At 44.8% G+C, this 15781-nt stretch overlaps 3 protein-coding genes across 8 annotated transcripts in view; 2 read left to right on the forward strand and 1 right to left on the reverse strand.

The window, feature by feature from the left end:
- The window catches only part of C1QBP (complement C1q binding protein), a 9190-nt gene extending 7920 nt beyond the window's left edge, over nucleotides 1–1270 (forward strand). The window contains exons 4-6 of the mRNA XM_012460448.3: nucleotides 272–367; nucleotides 624–746; nucleotides 877–1270. Of these exons, the coding sequence (XP_012315871.2) occupies nucleotides 272–367; nucleotides 624–746; nucleotides 877–1026 (369 nt within the window). The 3' untranslated portion in view covers nucleotides 1027–1270. The remainder of the gene's footprint in view (nucleotides 1–271; nucleotides 368–623; nucleotides 747–876) is intronic.
- Nucleotides 1165–14048, reverse strand: RPAIN (RPA interacting protein). Of its 4 annotated transcripts, none has more exons than XM_012460538.3 (7): nucleotides 13810–14036; nucleotides 12621–12791; nucleotides 11275–11335; nucleotides 8079–8190; nucleotides 7869–7932; nucleotides 5886–6026; nucleotides 1165–1530 (listed from the first exon to the last, which is right to left on the reverse strand). In XM_012460538.3, exons 1-7 carry the CDS (start codon nucleotides 13888–13890, stop codon nucleotides 1501–1503), a joined length of 660 nt encoding a protein of 219 aa, XP_012315961.1. In that variant the 5' UTR covers nucleotides 13891–14036; the 3' UTR covers nucleotides 1165–1500. The 4 variants fall into 4 exon arrangements, with proteins under 4 accessions (XP_012315961.1, XP_012315962.1, XP_064223669.1 ...); XM_012460539.3 differs by lacking the exon at nucleotides 13810–14036 and adding an exon at nucleotides 13511–13790; XM_064367599.1 differs by lacking the exons at nucleotides 5886–6026; nucleotides 7869–7932 and having other exon boundaries at nucleotides 13810–14048.
- Nucleotides 14049–14713: 665 nt separating this feature from the next.
- The window catches only part of NUP88 (nucleoporin 88), a 31177-nt gene continuing 30109 nt past the window's right edge, over nucleotides 14714–15781 (forward strand). The window contains exon 1 of one of the 3 annotated variants that reach the window (XM_021672755.2): nucleotides 14714–15049. In XM_021672755.2, the coding sequence (XP_021528430.1) occupies nucleotides 14753–15049 (297 nt within the window). In that variant the 5' untranslated portion in view covers nucleotides 14714–14752. The remainder of the gene's footprint in view (nucleotides 15050–15781) is intronic. The other 2 variants (XM_021672756.2, XM_012460537.3) reach the window with 2 other exon arrangements.

The following is a 15781-nucleotide window of genomic DNA, read 5'->3' on the forward strand; positions in this document are numbered from 1 at the left end:
GGGTTTCACCATGTTGGCCAGACTGGTCTTGAACTACTGACCTCAGGTGAACCACCCTCCTCAACCTCCCAAAGTGTTGGGATTATAGGCCTGAGCTATGAAGAGATAAAGCTCTTCATTTGGGAACAGTATGGCATAAGACTGTTAAAATGGCTACATTGTATCCTAACAGTGGTAGCCATCAGATACTCTGAACTATCTGAGATCCCTGATCCAGCCATCCATCTCCTTCCAGCAGTGGCATGTACTGACTTCTTGTTTCTTTTCTCAGCCTGAATTGACGTCAACTCCCAATTTTGTGGTTGAAGTTATAAAGAATGATGGCAAGAAGGCCCTTGTGCTGGACTGTCATTATCCAGAAGATGAGGTATGCAGGATGGAGTGCTAGCCCCTTGGTACCCCTGGGGAACACAGCATGTCTCTTGGGAACTTCCTGTCCCTTTTAGCAGACATTTAAAGATTTTCTAGCTTAGACGGGCAAAGCCAGGGGAGGGAGAGGTATGGAGTGAGGGAAGAGGGTTAAAACCTAATGAGTGATATGCTGTCAGTGACCCCCTTTCTTTGCATGAGTCTGGCTTGTCCTGGAAAACTCTTCAGTTTCCCCAGATACTGTTTCTTCTCAGGTTGGACAAGAGGATGAGGCTGAGAGTGACATCTTCTCTATCAGGGAAGTTAGCTTTCAGTCCACTGGCGACTCTGAATGGAAGGATACTAATTATACACTAAACACAGATTCCCTGGACTGGGTGAGTGCTTGATAAGATGGGGGAACCTTTTGGACCTTGCAAGGGAGGGTCCTAGTTCAAGGAGAGAAGGAAGAATTTTAATGGAAATTAGAGATTTTTTTTTTTAACTAGTAAATGTTGTTCTTTGCAGGCCTTATATGACCACCTAATGGATTTCCTTGCAGACCGAGGGGTGGACAACACTTTTGCAGATGAGTTGGTGGAGCTCAGCACAGCCCTGGAGCACCAGGAGTACATTACTTTTCTTGAAGACCTCAAAAGTTTTGTCAAGAGCAAGTAGAGCAGACAGACACTGAAAGCCATAGTTTTACGGCAGGCTTTGGTCATTGAACAAATCCAAGTCTGAAGCTAGACATATGCTTTGAAATGATTATCATCCTAATATCATGGGGAAAAAATACCAAATTTAAATTATATATGATGTTTTATGCTCTCATTTATTACCATTTTTTTTCTGTACAAATCTATTATTTGTAGATTTTTGTATAACATAATAGACAATAAAATTGGTTTATCTCCTCCAAGGCAGTTTGTCTTTTCTATTCCTCCCCCTTCAACCTGCATCACAAAAAACCAAGAACAGATGCTGGAAAAAGGTTTTTTGTTTGTTTGTTTGTTTGTTTTTCATTCAGTATCGTTGAAAAGTTTTGATACAAAATAAATAAGTTATGAATAAAAGATTTATATGTACAAGGCTCCTCAGACGGAATGAGTTGTCTTCAACTGGGTAGAATGATGTGACTCCAAGCTGGCTCTAGAGGATCACAGCCCAAGTATCACAAGCCTAGGTTTAAACAGGAAAATAATTTTAGCTTAAATTGTATTCTAGTCATGACAGTTATCACTAGTGTAGTTTGTCAAGGAGGCCACTGATGACTACCCCTCTTGCTTTGCTGGGCCTCTGCCCTGCAGCCTTCAAACAACTGCCTTGGAAACCATCAGCATCAATATAGTCTTCAAGCTAAGATTAAATCCTGTAGATGAACTAATCAAACATCCTTACCCTCAGGAAACCAGTGACCAGAAAGACTGTATTCAAACTCTTGATAGCCTGGGGCCTTTAAAGCCCAGCAGGAAGATGAGACTCCAAATCTACACAAGATTGATGCAGGTATGTATCATAGGGGAGGTAGAAGCCATGCATGATCAGTACAGGCAGAAAACTCTCTTCCTCTTGATTTGTAGTATCAGTAAGCACCTGAGTGTAAAACTGGTTCCCAATTCCTTGATAGCTCAGCCCACCAATATGCTAAGGAATCCTGTTTGTCCTTAACCCATTTATGCAAATTTTTTTGTGTGAAAAATCAGAACTTGGGGATGACCTTGAGCAGTAGGGCATCGATAACTCCCACAGGTTTAGTGTTCCAATAATGGAACACTAGGCATAAATAGGTTACCCTTGTTTCTTATCACTTCCACAGGTAATAAATTTGGCTTTCTCTAAAAGGCACTATAGCCCTGCTAATAGGTTGGTTTAGCATATTCCATCCCCATGACCACCACCTGAGCACCTTCACATCTGAAATATTCCTAGTCCTTATAATATATCACCATCTTCTGCAACCCACCCCATCTATCTTCCAACACATCCTCAACATTTATGCTGAGCTACCCTACACCCTGACCTCACTGAATTCTAACCCAATGGTCCTTGATTCCCCCTTAAGTGAAAACCAAAGGTTGAGTGGCACACTGGACCTAGAGCATTCCAAATGTCTGCCTTTCCAAATGTTGAACTCGGAACTTAGAAAATACAATTTTGTCTTTTACCCTCCTGTTTCTTGTTTTTTTATTTTTTAGGCATAATCTCCCTGTCGCCCAGGCTGGAGCGCAATACCATCATCTCAGTTCACTGCAACCTCTGCCTCCTGAGCTCAAGCCATCCTCCCACTTCACCCTCATGAGTAGCTGGGAGTACAGGTGTGAGCCACCATGCCTGGCTAATTTTTGTATTTTTAGTAGAGATGGGGTTTCATCATGTTGCCCAGACGGGTCTTGAATTCCTGGCCTCAAGTGATCCACCCACCTCAGCCTTCCTAAGTGCTGGGATTACAGGCATGAGCCACAGCACCTGGCTGTGCTTCTTGTGTTCACTGTGACCCCCCACCTACCCCGACTTACCCAACAATGGTCTCCCTTCCCACCCCAGAGCCCACACTGCCAACTACGATTTCCAGGACTGCTGCATAGCACTCACATCCCAAACCTCACTACCCACTTGGCTTCACTGCTGCTCTGAGCCACAGCACTGACGGTTAGGTGAGTGGATAACTGGGGTCAATAACAAGTATACGCTGAGCTGAAGCTGTACACTCAGCAATTAGACAGTCTTCCACTTAACTCTAATTGCCCTTCTCATACCCCCCAGCATTTGGACTTTCATACTTAAAGAGCTCCAGACACCATTATAATCTGTGTGGATGACTCACTTGTTCACCTTACCAAGAAGGCAGAAGCCAAAGCCATCTGACTTGTGCCTCTTCAGCTCTCCTCCCTCCACCTTAACTCATTTGTACAAGCATATTAAGCACCTATTTATTAATATATGCCGAGCACAGGGAGTAAAAATAAAGATACGGACCGTGCCCTCAAGGACAAAGATGAGCAGTAACTGTAACACTGTTATAGGTGACACGGCATGAGGTACAGTGGAAGCCCAAGGAGAGACCAGCCAATTCCCCTCTGCCAGCCCTCGTTAGGTTTACTGAGAATGGTAACAGACTCCAAAGGAATGGACTCCTGAACTGGCCTTTTTTTTTAAAAAAAGGTGTTGCTCTTGCTGCCCAGACTGGAGTACAATGGTGAGATATCCACTCACCGCAACCTCCACTTTATCTGCTTTCCAGGTTCAAGTGATTCTCCTCCCTCAGCCTCCCAAGTAGCTGGGATTACAGGCATGTGCCACCAAGCCTGGCTAATTTTTTAGTAAAGACAGGGTTTCATCGTGTTGGCCAGGCTGGTCTCAAACTCCTGACCTCAGGTGATCCACCCACCTTGGCCTCTCAAAGTGTGGGGATTACAGGCATGAGCCACTGCACCTGGCCATCAGTTCTGTTTTTGAGACACAGTCTCACTCTGTCACCCAGGCTGGAGTGCAGTGGTGTGATAGCTCACTGCAACCTCCACCTTCCAGGTTCAAGCAATTCTCCTGCCTCAGCCTCCCAAGTAGCTGAGATTACAGGCACCCACCGCCATGCCCGGCTAATTTTTGTATTTGTAGTAGAGATGGGGTTTCACCATGTTGGCCAGGCTGGTCTTGAACTCCCAACCTCAAGGGATCTGCCCGCCTTGGCCTCCCAAAGTGCTGGGATTACAGACAAGCCACCATGCCTGGCCAAGACTGGCCAATTCCATGTGAGGAATCAGGCTGAATGAAGTACATGGCATATTGTAGTGCTCAATAAATAATCTGTGCAAATGATCCTTAAATGGAGGGGGAGGAGTCAAAGGCATTCAGACAAAACAGAATAAACAGCACAGAAGCTTGAAAGCACCTGCATATTCGAGCATCTGCAACCAGTGCTGGGTAGCTGGGACAGAGGGGAACACATGCCTGTAGTCAACAGGAAGTAGTAAGGGGTTTCATTTGAACTTTCATGTACTGTTTCTTTCCATACAAGCCGATGGAAAACGGCATCCTTCCACCAAGGCCTGAGCCTGGAGCAGGAAACAGCAGGGACACTGGAACCAGAAAGATCGGGGGTCTAATACCAGCTCTATCACTTAGTAGTAAAATTCCAGCCAGATTACTTCACTCCTCTTAATCTGTTTCCTACTCCTAACAGGAACTACCCTCTCCCTCATGAACCTAATGCTCCAGCTAAGCAGAACAAGACGCTCTTTGTATACACTCCAGTTTCCTGCTTCTCTGCCTTGTTCTTCATGTAGGGATCTTCCACTTAAGCTCTACCCCTACAATTCGCCAGATCTCCATGTCTGTCCAGATCGATTCCATGCTTTAAGGCCAAGTTAAATGCCTCCTCGCTTCTCTGCCTTGTTCTTCATGTAGGGATCTTCCACTTAAGCTCTACCCCTACAATTCGCCAGATCTCCATGTCTGTCCAGATCGATTCCATGCTTTAAGGCCAAGTTAAATGCCTCCTCCAGGAAGGTGTCACCATAAGTGACCTTACCCTCTTCTGAACTCCCATAAGCCCTCCCTCTACAGCTCTCCAGGGGTACTGCCTGTTTATTCTGTTCTCTTATTACCAACCCAAGACTTGAGCTCTGTGAGAGATGTGTATTTCTGAATTTTAGTAAGTCTTCAGTTAATTGTTTTTTTAATGAATGAGGAGAATTAAATACCTATGGAAGAAACTTGATAAAGGTGAAGTGGCTGTGTTACTAGGCAATGCTGCTTATAATAAAAATGACCCCTATAGGTTAATTGCATTTGGAATGAGAGGGCCATGAAGGAATTCTAAATACCCAGTAGAAGGCCATGGCTATAAACTTCCTAAAGTACAGTATGCTCCTAATCCCAAAATTCCCCTGGGACCAAAAAGCAATAATAATAATATATATCCTATTGATTTTATGTGTGTTTGTGTGGATATATATATACACATACATATACATATATGTTACATGATTGTAAGAGATACTGGTTCCTATAGCATGCTTAAGACTTCTAAGACAGGTGGTTCCCATACCCACTTGTCTTCCTGTCCCTCAAACCTCAGCTGTCACTCAGGCTAGTGACTAGCCCTTGGACCTCTGTGAAAACTCTGCTGACAGCCAAACATAATGCTGCCCTGCTATGCTTTCTGCCGTTTCCTTCGGCAAAAGTGGTGCCAGTATGGCCTATCTAGGTCTTCTGACTATGAAATTACCAGCTGAATCCAGAATGACTACTGCTGATCTAACAAGAGAAGAGCAGATGTGGAGCCAGGCGTCCTAACTCCCAGACCAATCCTCTTGTTATGATCCTGCGCTGCATCTTCCCTTCTCCTTTCAGAGAATGATTGGCCTTTGAGTTGAAATGACTTGTTACCTTCACTTTTCTATGCAAGTAAATTCCTTAGAGAATAAACTGCATTAAACATTTACCTGTTTCTAGGCCATTACTTCTATCAAGGTGGAAATAGAACCAACCACAGACCCCCTCTTACCACAGTCTGGGTCCCATGAGAGGCTTACCAGACAGCTCATGAGAAGACTGGACTTTTCTTCTGTTCCTCCAGTGACTGAAAATTCAGGTGTGTGGGGACAATGTGCACTGTGCTCATTTGTACTACCCTCTAAACAGGCACGAAGCTTCTGCTCTGTCAACTCAGAAGACTACAAAATAAAAAAGTTCAACCTCATCTTAGTGACTTGACAGCCAACAGATTGAAAATCCTCACTCCTTATGCCAACCAATGTAACTGTGGTTCACTGTGATGCCTTGATTCTTTGGAGACTTAAGGATACTCTTGGGTCCATGACTGTACCAAGAAGATCTCTTAACCAATCTCCATTTAACTGCCTCTCCAAATTAATCAATGCCCTCTACTCCTGCTGTAAAACACACTGACAGCCACTCATGGCAGGAAGAACACTCAGAGATTGCAGACTACTTTCCAGCCTCCCTCTGCCTCTGCCCTTAGCAGCTGAGTGCATCCTTACCAACAACTATTAGTATTTGCTCCCAGATCTGCTTGGGTTACTTGAACTTGCTACTGTAACTCAGTAACATTACTTATTATGTAAATTAATGATACAGGGGAATGATAATGAAGTTTTTTTGTTTTGTTTTTTTTTTTTTTTTTTTTGAGACGGAGTTTCGCTCTTGTTACCCAGGCTGGAGTGCAATGGCGCGATCTCGGCTCACCACAACCTCCGCCTCCTGGGTTCAGGCAATTCTCCTGCCTCAGCCTCCTGAGTAGCTGGGATTACAGGCACACGCCACCATGCCCAGTTAATTTTTTTTTGTATTTTCAGTAGAGACGGGGTTTCCCCACGTTGACCAGGATGGTCTCGATCTCTTGACCTCGTGATCCACCTGCCTCGGCCTCCCAAAGTGCTGGGATTACAGGCGTGAGCCACCGCGCCTGGCCTGAAGTTTTATTTTTATAAGAATAAGTGGAAAGTTTAGGAAACACTCTTAAAAGATGAGCTGCTTTAAAAAAAAGAAAAAGGGCTATAGAATTAAGTAAACGAAGGGCAGGAAAAATTCCAAAGTTGTATACTCAGCTGCTTGATCCACTTTATGGAATTAAAACTGGAAATTCTGGACTATATATTATAGGAGTTGGTTATGTAAAAAAGGTGACTCAGCCAGGCTTGGTGGCTCACACCTGTAATCCCAGCACTTTGGGAGGCTGAGGCGGGTGCATCACCTGAGTCAGGAGTTTGTATTGGTGAAACTTCATCTCTATTAAAAATACAAAAATTAAGAAACAAAGAAAAAAAGAAATAACAAGAAAAAGAAAAAAAAAATACAAAAATTAGCCGGGTGTGGTGGCACACAACTGTAATCCCAGCTACTCAGGAGGCTGAGAAAGGAGATTTGCTTTAACTCAGGAGGCGGAGGCTGCAGTGAGCCAAGACTGCACCACTGCACTCCAGCCTGGGCAACAGAGTGAGACTCTGTCTCAAATAAAATAAAAATAAAACAGATGACTCAGCTCTCCAACCAGCAGAGCCACACTCAAAGGCTGTCAAATAAATTTATGTGTTTGAAACTTTCCATAAAACATTTTATTTTTATAATTTGCCTCTTTAACCAACTGGTCAATTAACTAGCAAATTTGCACTTCAGTCCACATCATGCCAGATAAAAGGACTCCTTCTGTATTTTAAGATTACTGAAGCTTAAATTCTGAATTGGGTATGGCTTCATATATAGAAAATTTTTATGGAATGTCAGATACAGGCATTTCTAATTCCAAGCTGAGGTCTCCATAAAAAACTTAAGCAGTGGTGGCTCTCCAGGGCCCTAAAAGCCCTGATGTGTACTGTTTGCCAATTTTCATGCCGTATATATTCTCACCATGGCTGATTTGAGGCTATCGATGTGACACCACTGAACATAATATTGGGAAGAAATATACACAATGGGCTTCAAGCCAGCACTGGAGGATCTTCAAGAAAGTGATATATGTGGGAAGAAGTGTCACAAAATCTGTGTGGAACACTCACATGAGATGGGATGGACAGGCCACACTGACACACGACCACACCGCCTGTGATTCTCAGATTGTACCTAGAAGCAGAATTAGGATCCCAGAGCATCATGGCCACCAGACCTGGATCTTCAGACCTTTTCAGGCAACAAATGTGGGGGAAAATGCCACTCACCTGAGAGCGGGGAATGGGAATGAATAATGCCGAAAAGGTTTTAACTCTTACTTTGTACATACAGGACAGATGAGTGGGTTTGCCTCCCACTCAGCCAGCATGACACTGAGACACTTTTCATCAAACTGCAAGCTCTTCTCATACTCGCTGATGATGGACTGCTCTGCAAGGCAAAGGCAATTGGAATGCTTCACCATGCTTCAGGTTGCCCTATATTTAATTCTAAGCTTCACTTCCAAAGGCTTCTGTCACACAAGGGAAATATTTGGGCAAAACCACAATAACAGTCACTAGTTTTTACTGCTCTCAGGCTGGATTGTTGAATCCCTCTCCCTCCTCTCTATCCCCTTTTTGTGAGCACAAGAAGTAGGCTAAGACACAAGAAGACAATTTTCACACACATCTCCAGAGGCCATAGGAGCATGTGGAATATCGGGGTCCCACAGGCAACTAAAGAAAGCTGACAAAGAGAACTGATGGCTAGCCAGGCGCAGTAGCTCACGCCTGTAATCCTAACACTTTGGGAGGCCAAGGCAGGCAAATCACTTGAGGTCAGAAGTTCCAAACCAGCCTGGCCAACATGGTGAAACCTCATCTCTACTAAAAAATACAAAAAATTAGCTGGGCGTGGTGGTGCACACCTGTAATCCCAGCTACTTGGGAGGCTGAGGCAGGAGAAATGCTTAAACCCGGGAGGTGGAGGTTGCAGTGAGCGGAGATTGTGCTACAGTACTCCCACCTGGGCAACAGAGCAAGACTATGTGTTAATAAAAAAAGAGAGAGAACTGATTTCTGATGCCAAGACAACCCTGCTGAATCAAAAGTGATCTGTTTTCCAAGTATGTCCACATACTTGAAATCTGTGTAGTTCAGAATCTGTGTGCTCATTCACTTAGCAAACATTCAACAGTACCTAGTATGTGCTAGTCACAGGGGGCACAAAGATGAAAAAGACTGTCCCGTCCTTGTTGAGCTGACAGTCTAGATATTAGGGAAGGAGTCAAAAAACTACAGCCACACTTATTTGTTTATGTAGTGACTATAACTGCTTTTCCACTAGAACCGCAGAGTTGAGAAGTTGTTCCAGAGACCACCACATGGTCTGTAAAGTAAAATATTTGCTATCTGACTCTTCACAAAAAGTCTGTCAACCTCTGCTTTAGAATGTTCCTTATGGCTGAGTAAGCACAACACAGTAAATCCTTGTCACTTTAGATTTATCAGTTAAATATGCCCCAAATAAACATTTGGTGAGTCTTATGTTTCACCACTTAGATACGTTTTGTAGGTGGGGGAAAGGGAAATTCAATATAAAAAGATGATAACTTAAAGAATTTATAGTCCAACTGGAATCAACAGCAACAGTCATAACAACTAACACTTGCATGGCACTTGTGTGTCAAATGCTATTTTAAGTCCCTTACATATGTTAACTTCTTCACTATTATTATCCTTATTTCAAAGGTGAAGAAACTGAGGCACAGGGAAATTAAGTGCTTTGCTCAGTCCCACACAAATTAAAGTGGTAAAGCTAAGTGAATCTTAGAGGTATGACTCAACAGTATGTGCTCTTGCCTCACCATAATAGCTGTTGATTATTGAAAGCTCTCTATGTGCCAGGCAATGCACTAAGTCTTCTACACATGTTGTTTAAGCCTTACAACAAACTTAGAGGGTATTATCTCCATTTTACAGGTCATCAAGAGGAAGCCTAATGCTGGGGACTCATGTCTGTAATCCCAATAGTTTGGGAGGCTGAGGTAGGAGGATTATTTGAGTCCAGGTGTTCAAGACCAGCCTGCACAACACAGTGAGACCTGTCTCCACAAAAAAAAAAAAAATTAGGCTAGGCATGTTGGCTCACGTCTGTCATCTCAACACTTTGGGAGGCTGAGATGGGAGGATCACTTGAGACCAGGGAGGAGTTTGCGACCAGCCTTGGCAACAGAGTGAGACCTTGTTTCTATAAGAAATAAAAAAGTTAGCTGGTCATGGTGGTGCACACCTGCAGTCCCAGCTACTCAGGAGGCTAAGATGGGAAGATTGGTTGAGCCTAGGAAGATGAAGCCACAGTGAGCCATGATCACACCACTGCACTCCAGCCTGGGCAACACAGCAAGAACCTGTCTCAAAAAAATAAATAAAATAATTTTTTGTCTTATTTTTACCATCTTTAGCTAAAAAAAAAAATAGCCAGGGGTGGTGGCACATGCCTATGATCCCAGCTATTCAGAAGGCTGAGGTGGGAAAATCACTTGAGCCCAGGAGGTCAAGGCTGCAGTGGGCCGTGATCTCGCACTGCACTCTAGCCTGGGCAGAGACCCTGTCTCAAAAAACAAAAAAACAAAGCCTATTCAAATCAGGGCTACATGGAATAAATGTCTTAACTACATAAGGCACAAAATTATGCTATCTACACAGTGCTATGGACACCTACCTCAAGGAGTCGATGCTCACAAGGCCCTGAGGAGTTAATAGAGAATGCAGCACTTAAAATGAACAGGTCAAGGGATCTGACCATGCACTGTCACTGTATCTTGTAAGGTGGCAAGTTGCTTTTTTTTTTTTTTTTTAAAGAGACAGGATCTCACCCTGTCAGCCAGGCTGGAGTGAGGTGGTGCAATTATAGCTCACTACAACCTTAAACTCTTGGGCTCAAGTGATCTCCTGCCTAAGCCTTCTGGCTGAAGGAGGCTACAAGTGTGTGCTACCACACCCAGCTGATTTTTTTTTTATTTTTGTAGAGACAAGGTCTTGTTATATTGCCCATGGTGGTCTTGAAGTGGCCTCAAGCAATACTCCTGCCTCAGCCTCTCAAAGTGCTGGAATTACAGGCATAAGCCACCACTGTCAGCGAACTATTAACCCATTAATAGGCAGGATGGTAGAATAAACATGAGAACTGGATTCACACAACTCATTCTGCTTCCCATCTCCTCCACTTACTAGCTGTATGATCTGCATGAGAACACCACCTTCTATTCTAATACTACTATGTTACTCCTGGATAGTCACATGGAGAAAAGTGTCATTAAATGAGAAGTTCATAGCACAAAGCCTAGCACCCTGGAGACCCTTATTATTGGGAAGGTAGACACCCAAGACATCAGAGTACAAAAGAAGCCTTTTGGATACTTGACTGATGGAAGCAGACAAATGGTACTTATGAACTAATCCTGATTGGAGGAAAGGTCACAGCATTCTGGTAGCTAAATTTAGGTAAGGAAGGACTACTCTTAGGGGTTACCTTGCTCAATCAGCTCCTGTTGGATTTCCTCCAGCACAGCCATGTCTATCAGCTCCTCCAACTGGAAGAGAAAGTGGAGGTATCAGAAGTTGAAGTATTAATAACCAACTAAGTCCCACAGTGATTCATACTTGGAGGCTGACTTGAAGAACCTAGATTTACTGGACAAAATCAGTCCAGTCCTCCTGTAGAATATGCTGACAGTGGGGTAATGTTGTCATGCTGAGAAGTCATCAACAAATGATCCAACTACCCGGTGACAAAATAATGGTACCCAATTTTGGAGAGATGATAGAGGGTAGAAGTTAAGTATATATTCTTCCAAGGCTATGTAACCACAGGAAAAGTTCCTAGTCTCTGCAAATCTGTTTTGGCCTCTGTAAATTGGGAATAAAATCTGTCTGAAAGGGTTACTGTGAGTACTAATTGTAGTGCTATATGGCAAACATTGGTGTATCATAAAACACATAAAAGCCACTGAATAATGCATCATTATTACACAGTGCACTGATGGTTTCAAATAGTTGCCCACATTTTCTTACATAGTCTTTACAATGCTGACAACATTATCTTCTCCATTTTATAAATGTGAAAACTAAACCTCAAATAGGCAGATTGAAGTTAAGAATCAATAGCCAAACCAGGATTTGATTTCTGGAACTCCTGACTTCCAGTCCAGTGCTCTTCCTGACACACTATAAATGGTTTTCTTTCCACACATGGCTCCCAATGCTGGCTGAGGTTAGAATCAGAAAATTTCTGGAGACCTTTTTAGAAAGAGATTCCTGAGGTGGGCAGATCACTTCAGGTCAGGTGTTTGTGACCCGCCTGGCCAACACGGTGACACCCCTTCCCTGCTAAAAATAGAAAAAAAATTAGCCAGGCATGGTGGCACACATCTGTAATCCCAGCTACTCGGGAGGCTGAGGCAGGAGAACTGCTTGAATCCGAGAAGCAGAGGTTGTAGTGAGCCAAGATCACGCCATGGCACTCCAGCCTGGGCGACAGAGCAAGCCAAAAAAGAAAAAGAAAAAGAAAAAGATTCCTGTCTATGCCCAAGGGTAGAAGCAAGTGAAATTTCTTTCTTTTTAGTTTCATAGATGATGATGTTGTAGTGATCAGCAGGTCTACAGTCTGGTATTTCATAACAATTCATCTAGACAAGTCTAATATTAAGGGTAATTAATTTTCTAATATTAAGAAAAGCCTGGGTTAAAGGCTGTTAAATTCTAAATGGCGGTAGGGGGGTGGTGGGTTTAGAGGACTCAAGTAAACAAGTAAAAGAGGACCCTAGCAGTTCTTGGTAGTGTAGTCCCCCTCCCTGAAAACATAGAGCCCAGCCTGACCTGAGCCAAGTCTTCTGGACAATTCTCCACTGACTGCAAAGCATTCCACTCTTCTTCCATCACCTCTTGCACTAGAAAGGTGTTCTGAGCCTTCCCTGGCATACTGCTTCCAGCCTGGCGGTACCTGTTTAGGACCCTGTCCCGGCTGTTTCTCATTCTCTCCAGGCATCTCTTGGAAAAGAGCAAGATGAGGAGAAAAAAAAAAGGCATTTCTACTTTTAAAAAACACTCTTACATTAGTTGGGGAAATAGTAAAGAAAGTTTACAGACACAAAATTTCAACCATACTACTAACTAGTGTTATTTTTGCGTATTCCTCTGTAGAGATACATACAATTACAATGCTTTGTACATGTATTCACATATAACCATATTTTTAATTCTATCTTCAGTGCCAGTTTCCTTAATGGTCATGTGCATAATATCTCAGCATCCAATGTCCTATTACAGAATATTTACATTCCTTCCAAATTCTTGCTACTCTAGATGTGGCTGTGGTAACGGCCTTCCTGCACAACAGCGTTTCTGAACTCAGGGAGGTTTTGTCCCCCAAGGAACATTTGGCAATACTTGGAGACATTTTTGGTTGTCACAATTCTAGTTGTAGGACTATTAGCATCTAGTGGGTAGAGGCTAGAGATGTGGCTTAAACAGCCCTCCACAACAAGTAAACATCTCCCTCAAAATGTCCATTGTCAAGGCTGAGAAACTCTGCTGTATCTGCTATATTTCTTGCGTTGGCTTACTTGCTTGGGTAACATTACTTACTAGCAATCACACTATGTTCAGGAGAGGCCAGAACTGAGGTGGAGCGTTCTTCTAAGCCTCAGTTTACTACTCTCTAGAGTAGAAATCATCTCTACCTCACAAGACGAACGTATACAAAGTACCTCTCTCGGTGGCCACCTCCGCAGCAACAGTAGATAGTCTTATTGCAGAGGTGCAAAGGGTGATGTCATGACCACACTCAAATTTAAAACAAAACTGAATCCAAAACCAAGGCTTTCTAGGACTGGGCCGACCCAGGCTAATCCCACACTCCACAGTCAGGAGGCCTGGGTTTGAGATCCGCTTCCGCTAGCCGCTAGGCGCTCCGGCGCCTGCTCCACAGAGCAGGACTAAGGCAAAGGCAGAGAAGATGGGGGTAGCCGGGCCAGACTGGGGTAGTGTCCACAGCCCAAACACCCACCTGCCGAAAAGCCTCTTTCCAAGGCGGTGAGCCCACCAGTTTATACAGGGAGCGGCGCGGACACCTCATCGACTCCGCCATCGCCTCTTCTCGGGTGACATCGGCGCAAGCCCCACCCCCGGCAGCACACAGACCCCTGGGAGTTGTAGTTTTTGGGCATTGACCGCGCTTGGATCGCACGGTATTCTGGGAAGTGTTGTCTTACAGGCCGGCCCCTCGTGGATACACATTTAAGCATCCAAGCGAAACGTGTGAGGCCAGCCCAACCTGCAGTGAGGGAGGTAAATCTTTTTTTTTTTTTTTTAGATTCGCTCTATCTCCCAGGCTGGAGTGCAGTGGCGCGTTCTTGGCTCACTGCAACCCCCGCCTCTCGGGTTCAGGCAGTTCTCTGCCTCAGCCTCCCGAGTAGCTGGGATTACAGGCGCCTGCCACCATGCCCGGCTCATTTTTTTTGTATTTTTAGTAGAGACGGGGGTTTCACCGTCTTAGCCAGGCTGGTCTTGAACTCCTGACCTCGTGATCCACGCGCCGTGGCCTCCCAAAGTGCTGGGATTACATGCGTGAGCCAATGCGCCCTGCCCAAGTCTTGAGGGAAACTTCTGGATGCCTGGGTTTACCCTGATGGAGGTTTCCAATAGGCAATTAGATAGACAAGTCTGTCTCTCCCCAGGTGCGAAGCCTCGAGCAACACCACCATTTCTGTTGACTTCTCGTCCCGCCCCCTTGGGCTTCAGAAATAATGCTGGGCTGGTGATTGGCTTTCCTTTGGCGACCCCGCTGCCTGATGGGCTTGGCCTCGCTTTCGCCCCTCCTCTGACACGAGCCTCTCGAGCTTCCGGGCCAGCTCCTCGGTGATTGGCCGAAGCAGTGAGTGGACGGCCGCGGACTGGCTGCGCTCGTCGGCGGGCTGAGCAACTGGAGCTAGGGGAGCACCTGGGCTAAGATGGCGGCCGTTCAGGGCCCTGTGGGCGACGGCGACCTGTGGCAGACCTGGCTTCCTAACCATGTCGTGTTTTTGCGGCTCCGGGAGGGACTGAAAAACCAGAGCCCGGCCGAAGCTGAGAAACCAGCTTCTTCGTCATTACCTTCATCGCCGCCGTCGCAGTTGCTGACGAGAAACATGGTCTTTGGCCTCGGTGGAGAGCTCTTCCTGTGGGATGGAGAGGACAGCTCCTTCTTAGTCGTTCGCCTTCGGGGCCCCAGCGGCGGCGGTGAAGAGCCCGCCCTGTCCCAGTACCAGGTACTGCCGAGCCGTTCTTGGAAGTGACCCTCACCGGGATCTGAAGTAGTTTTTTTTGTTGTTCCTTTCATCTCGTGGCAGGCGTTCCAGCGGATTGACTCCGACGCTGCCAGTCGCGGTCGCGGGGACTTTCTAGATGCTTACGGCCTGGGAGTCTGGGAGCAGGGAAAGGGCCGTGGAATAATCAATAAAATACTAGTGATGGTTGAGTGCCCTGGCGAAAAACCAAGCAAGTTAAAGGGGCTGAGAACGAGTGGGCAGAGTTACTATTTTTAGTTTGGTCGGGAGAAACCTATTTCATGATGTGACGCTCATAATACGTATAAATCGTAACTTTCTCTTGCGTTGTGCACAGCAAGTCAGATAGTAGATTTCAAAGCACCACGTTTCGTGCTTGACATGGAGGAGGAAGTCTTTGTTAATTCTCCGCCTCCCCCGCCACCCTGCTTTAGAAAATAAAGCCATACCCAAAATTGGGATTTTTGTGAAAGTGGGTGTGATCCAGAAAGTATTACAGATTTGCTGTGATCACATATTGGTTTATGAAAATGTTTATTTGTAATCACATAGATTCTCCTCCTTTAAAGATTGAAAAGTAAGGAGCTTGGTACCCAGTCTAAGAAGGTATGACATCTGTTGTGAACCCGGTCCAATTCTTGCTACCGAGAAGTGATTTAATTTTAATAAGATGCTAGCAATGCTTCCGCAGTTTTGGAAATAGGACAAGAGTCT

Source organism: Aotus nancymaae, unplaced genomic scaffold, assembly GCF_030222135.1.
Source record: "Aotus nancymaae isolate 86718 unplaced genomic scaffold, 86718_ANA_hifiasm-v0.15.2.pri h1tg000072l, whole genome shotgun sequence".
NCBI lineage: Eukaryota > Metazoa > Chordata > Mammalia > Primates > Aotidae > Aotus > Aotus nancymaae.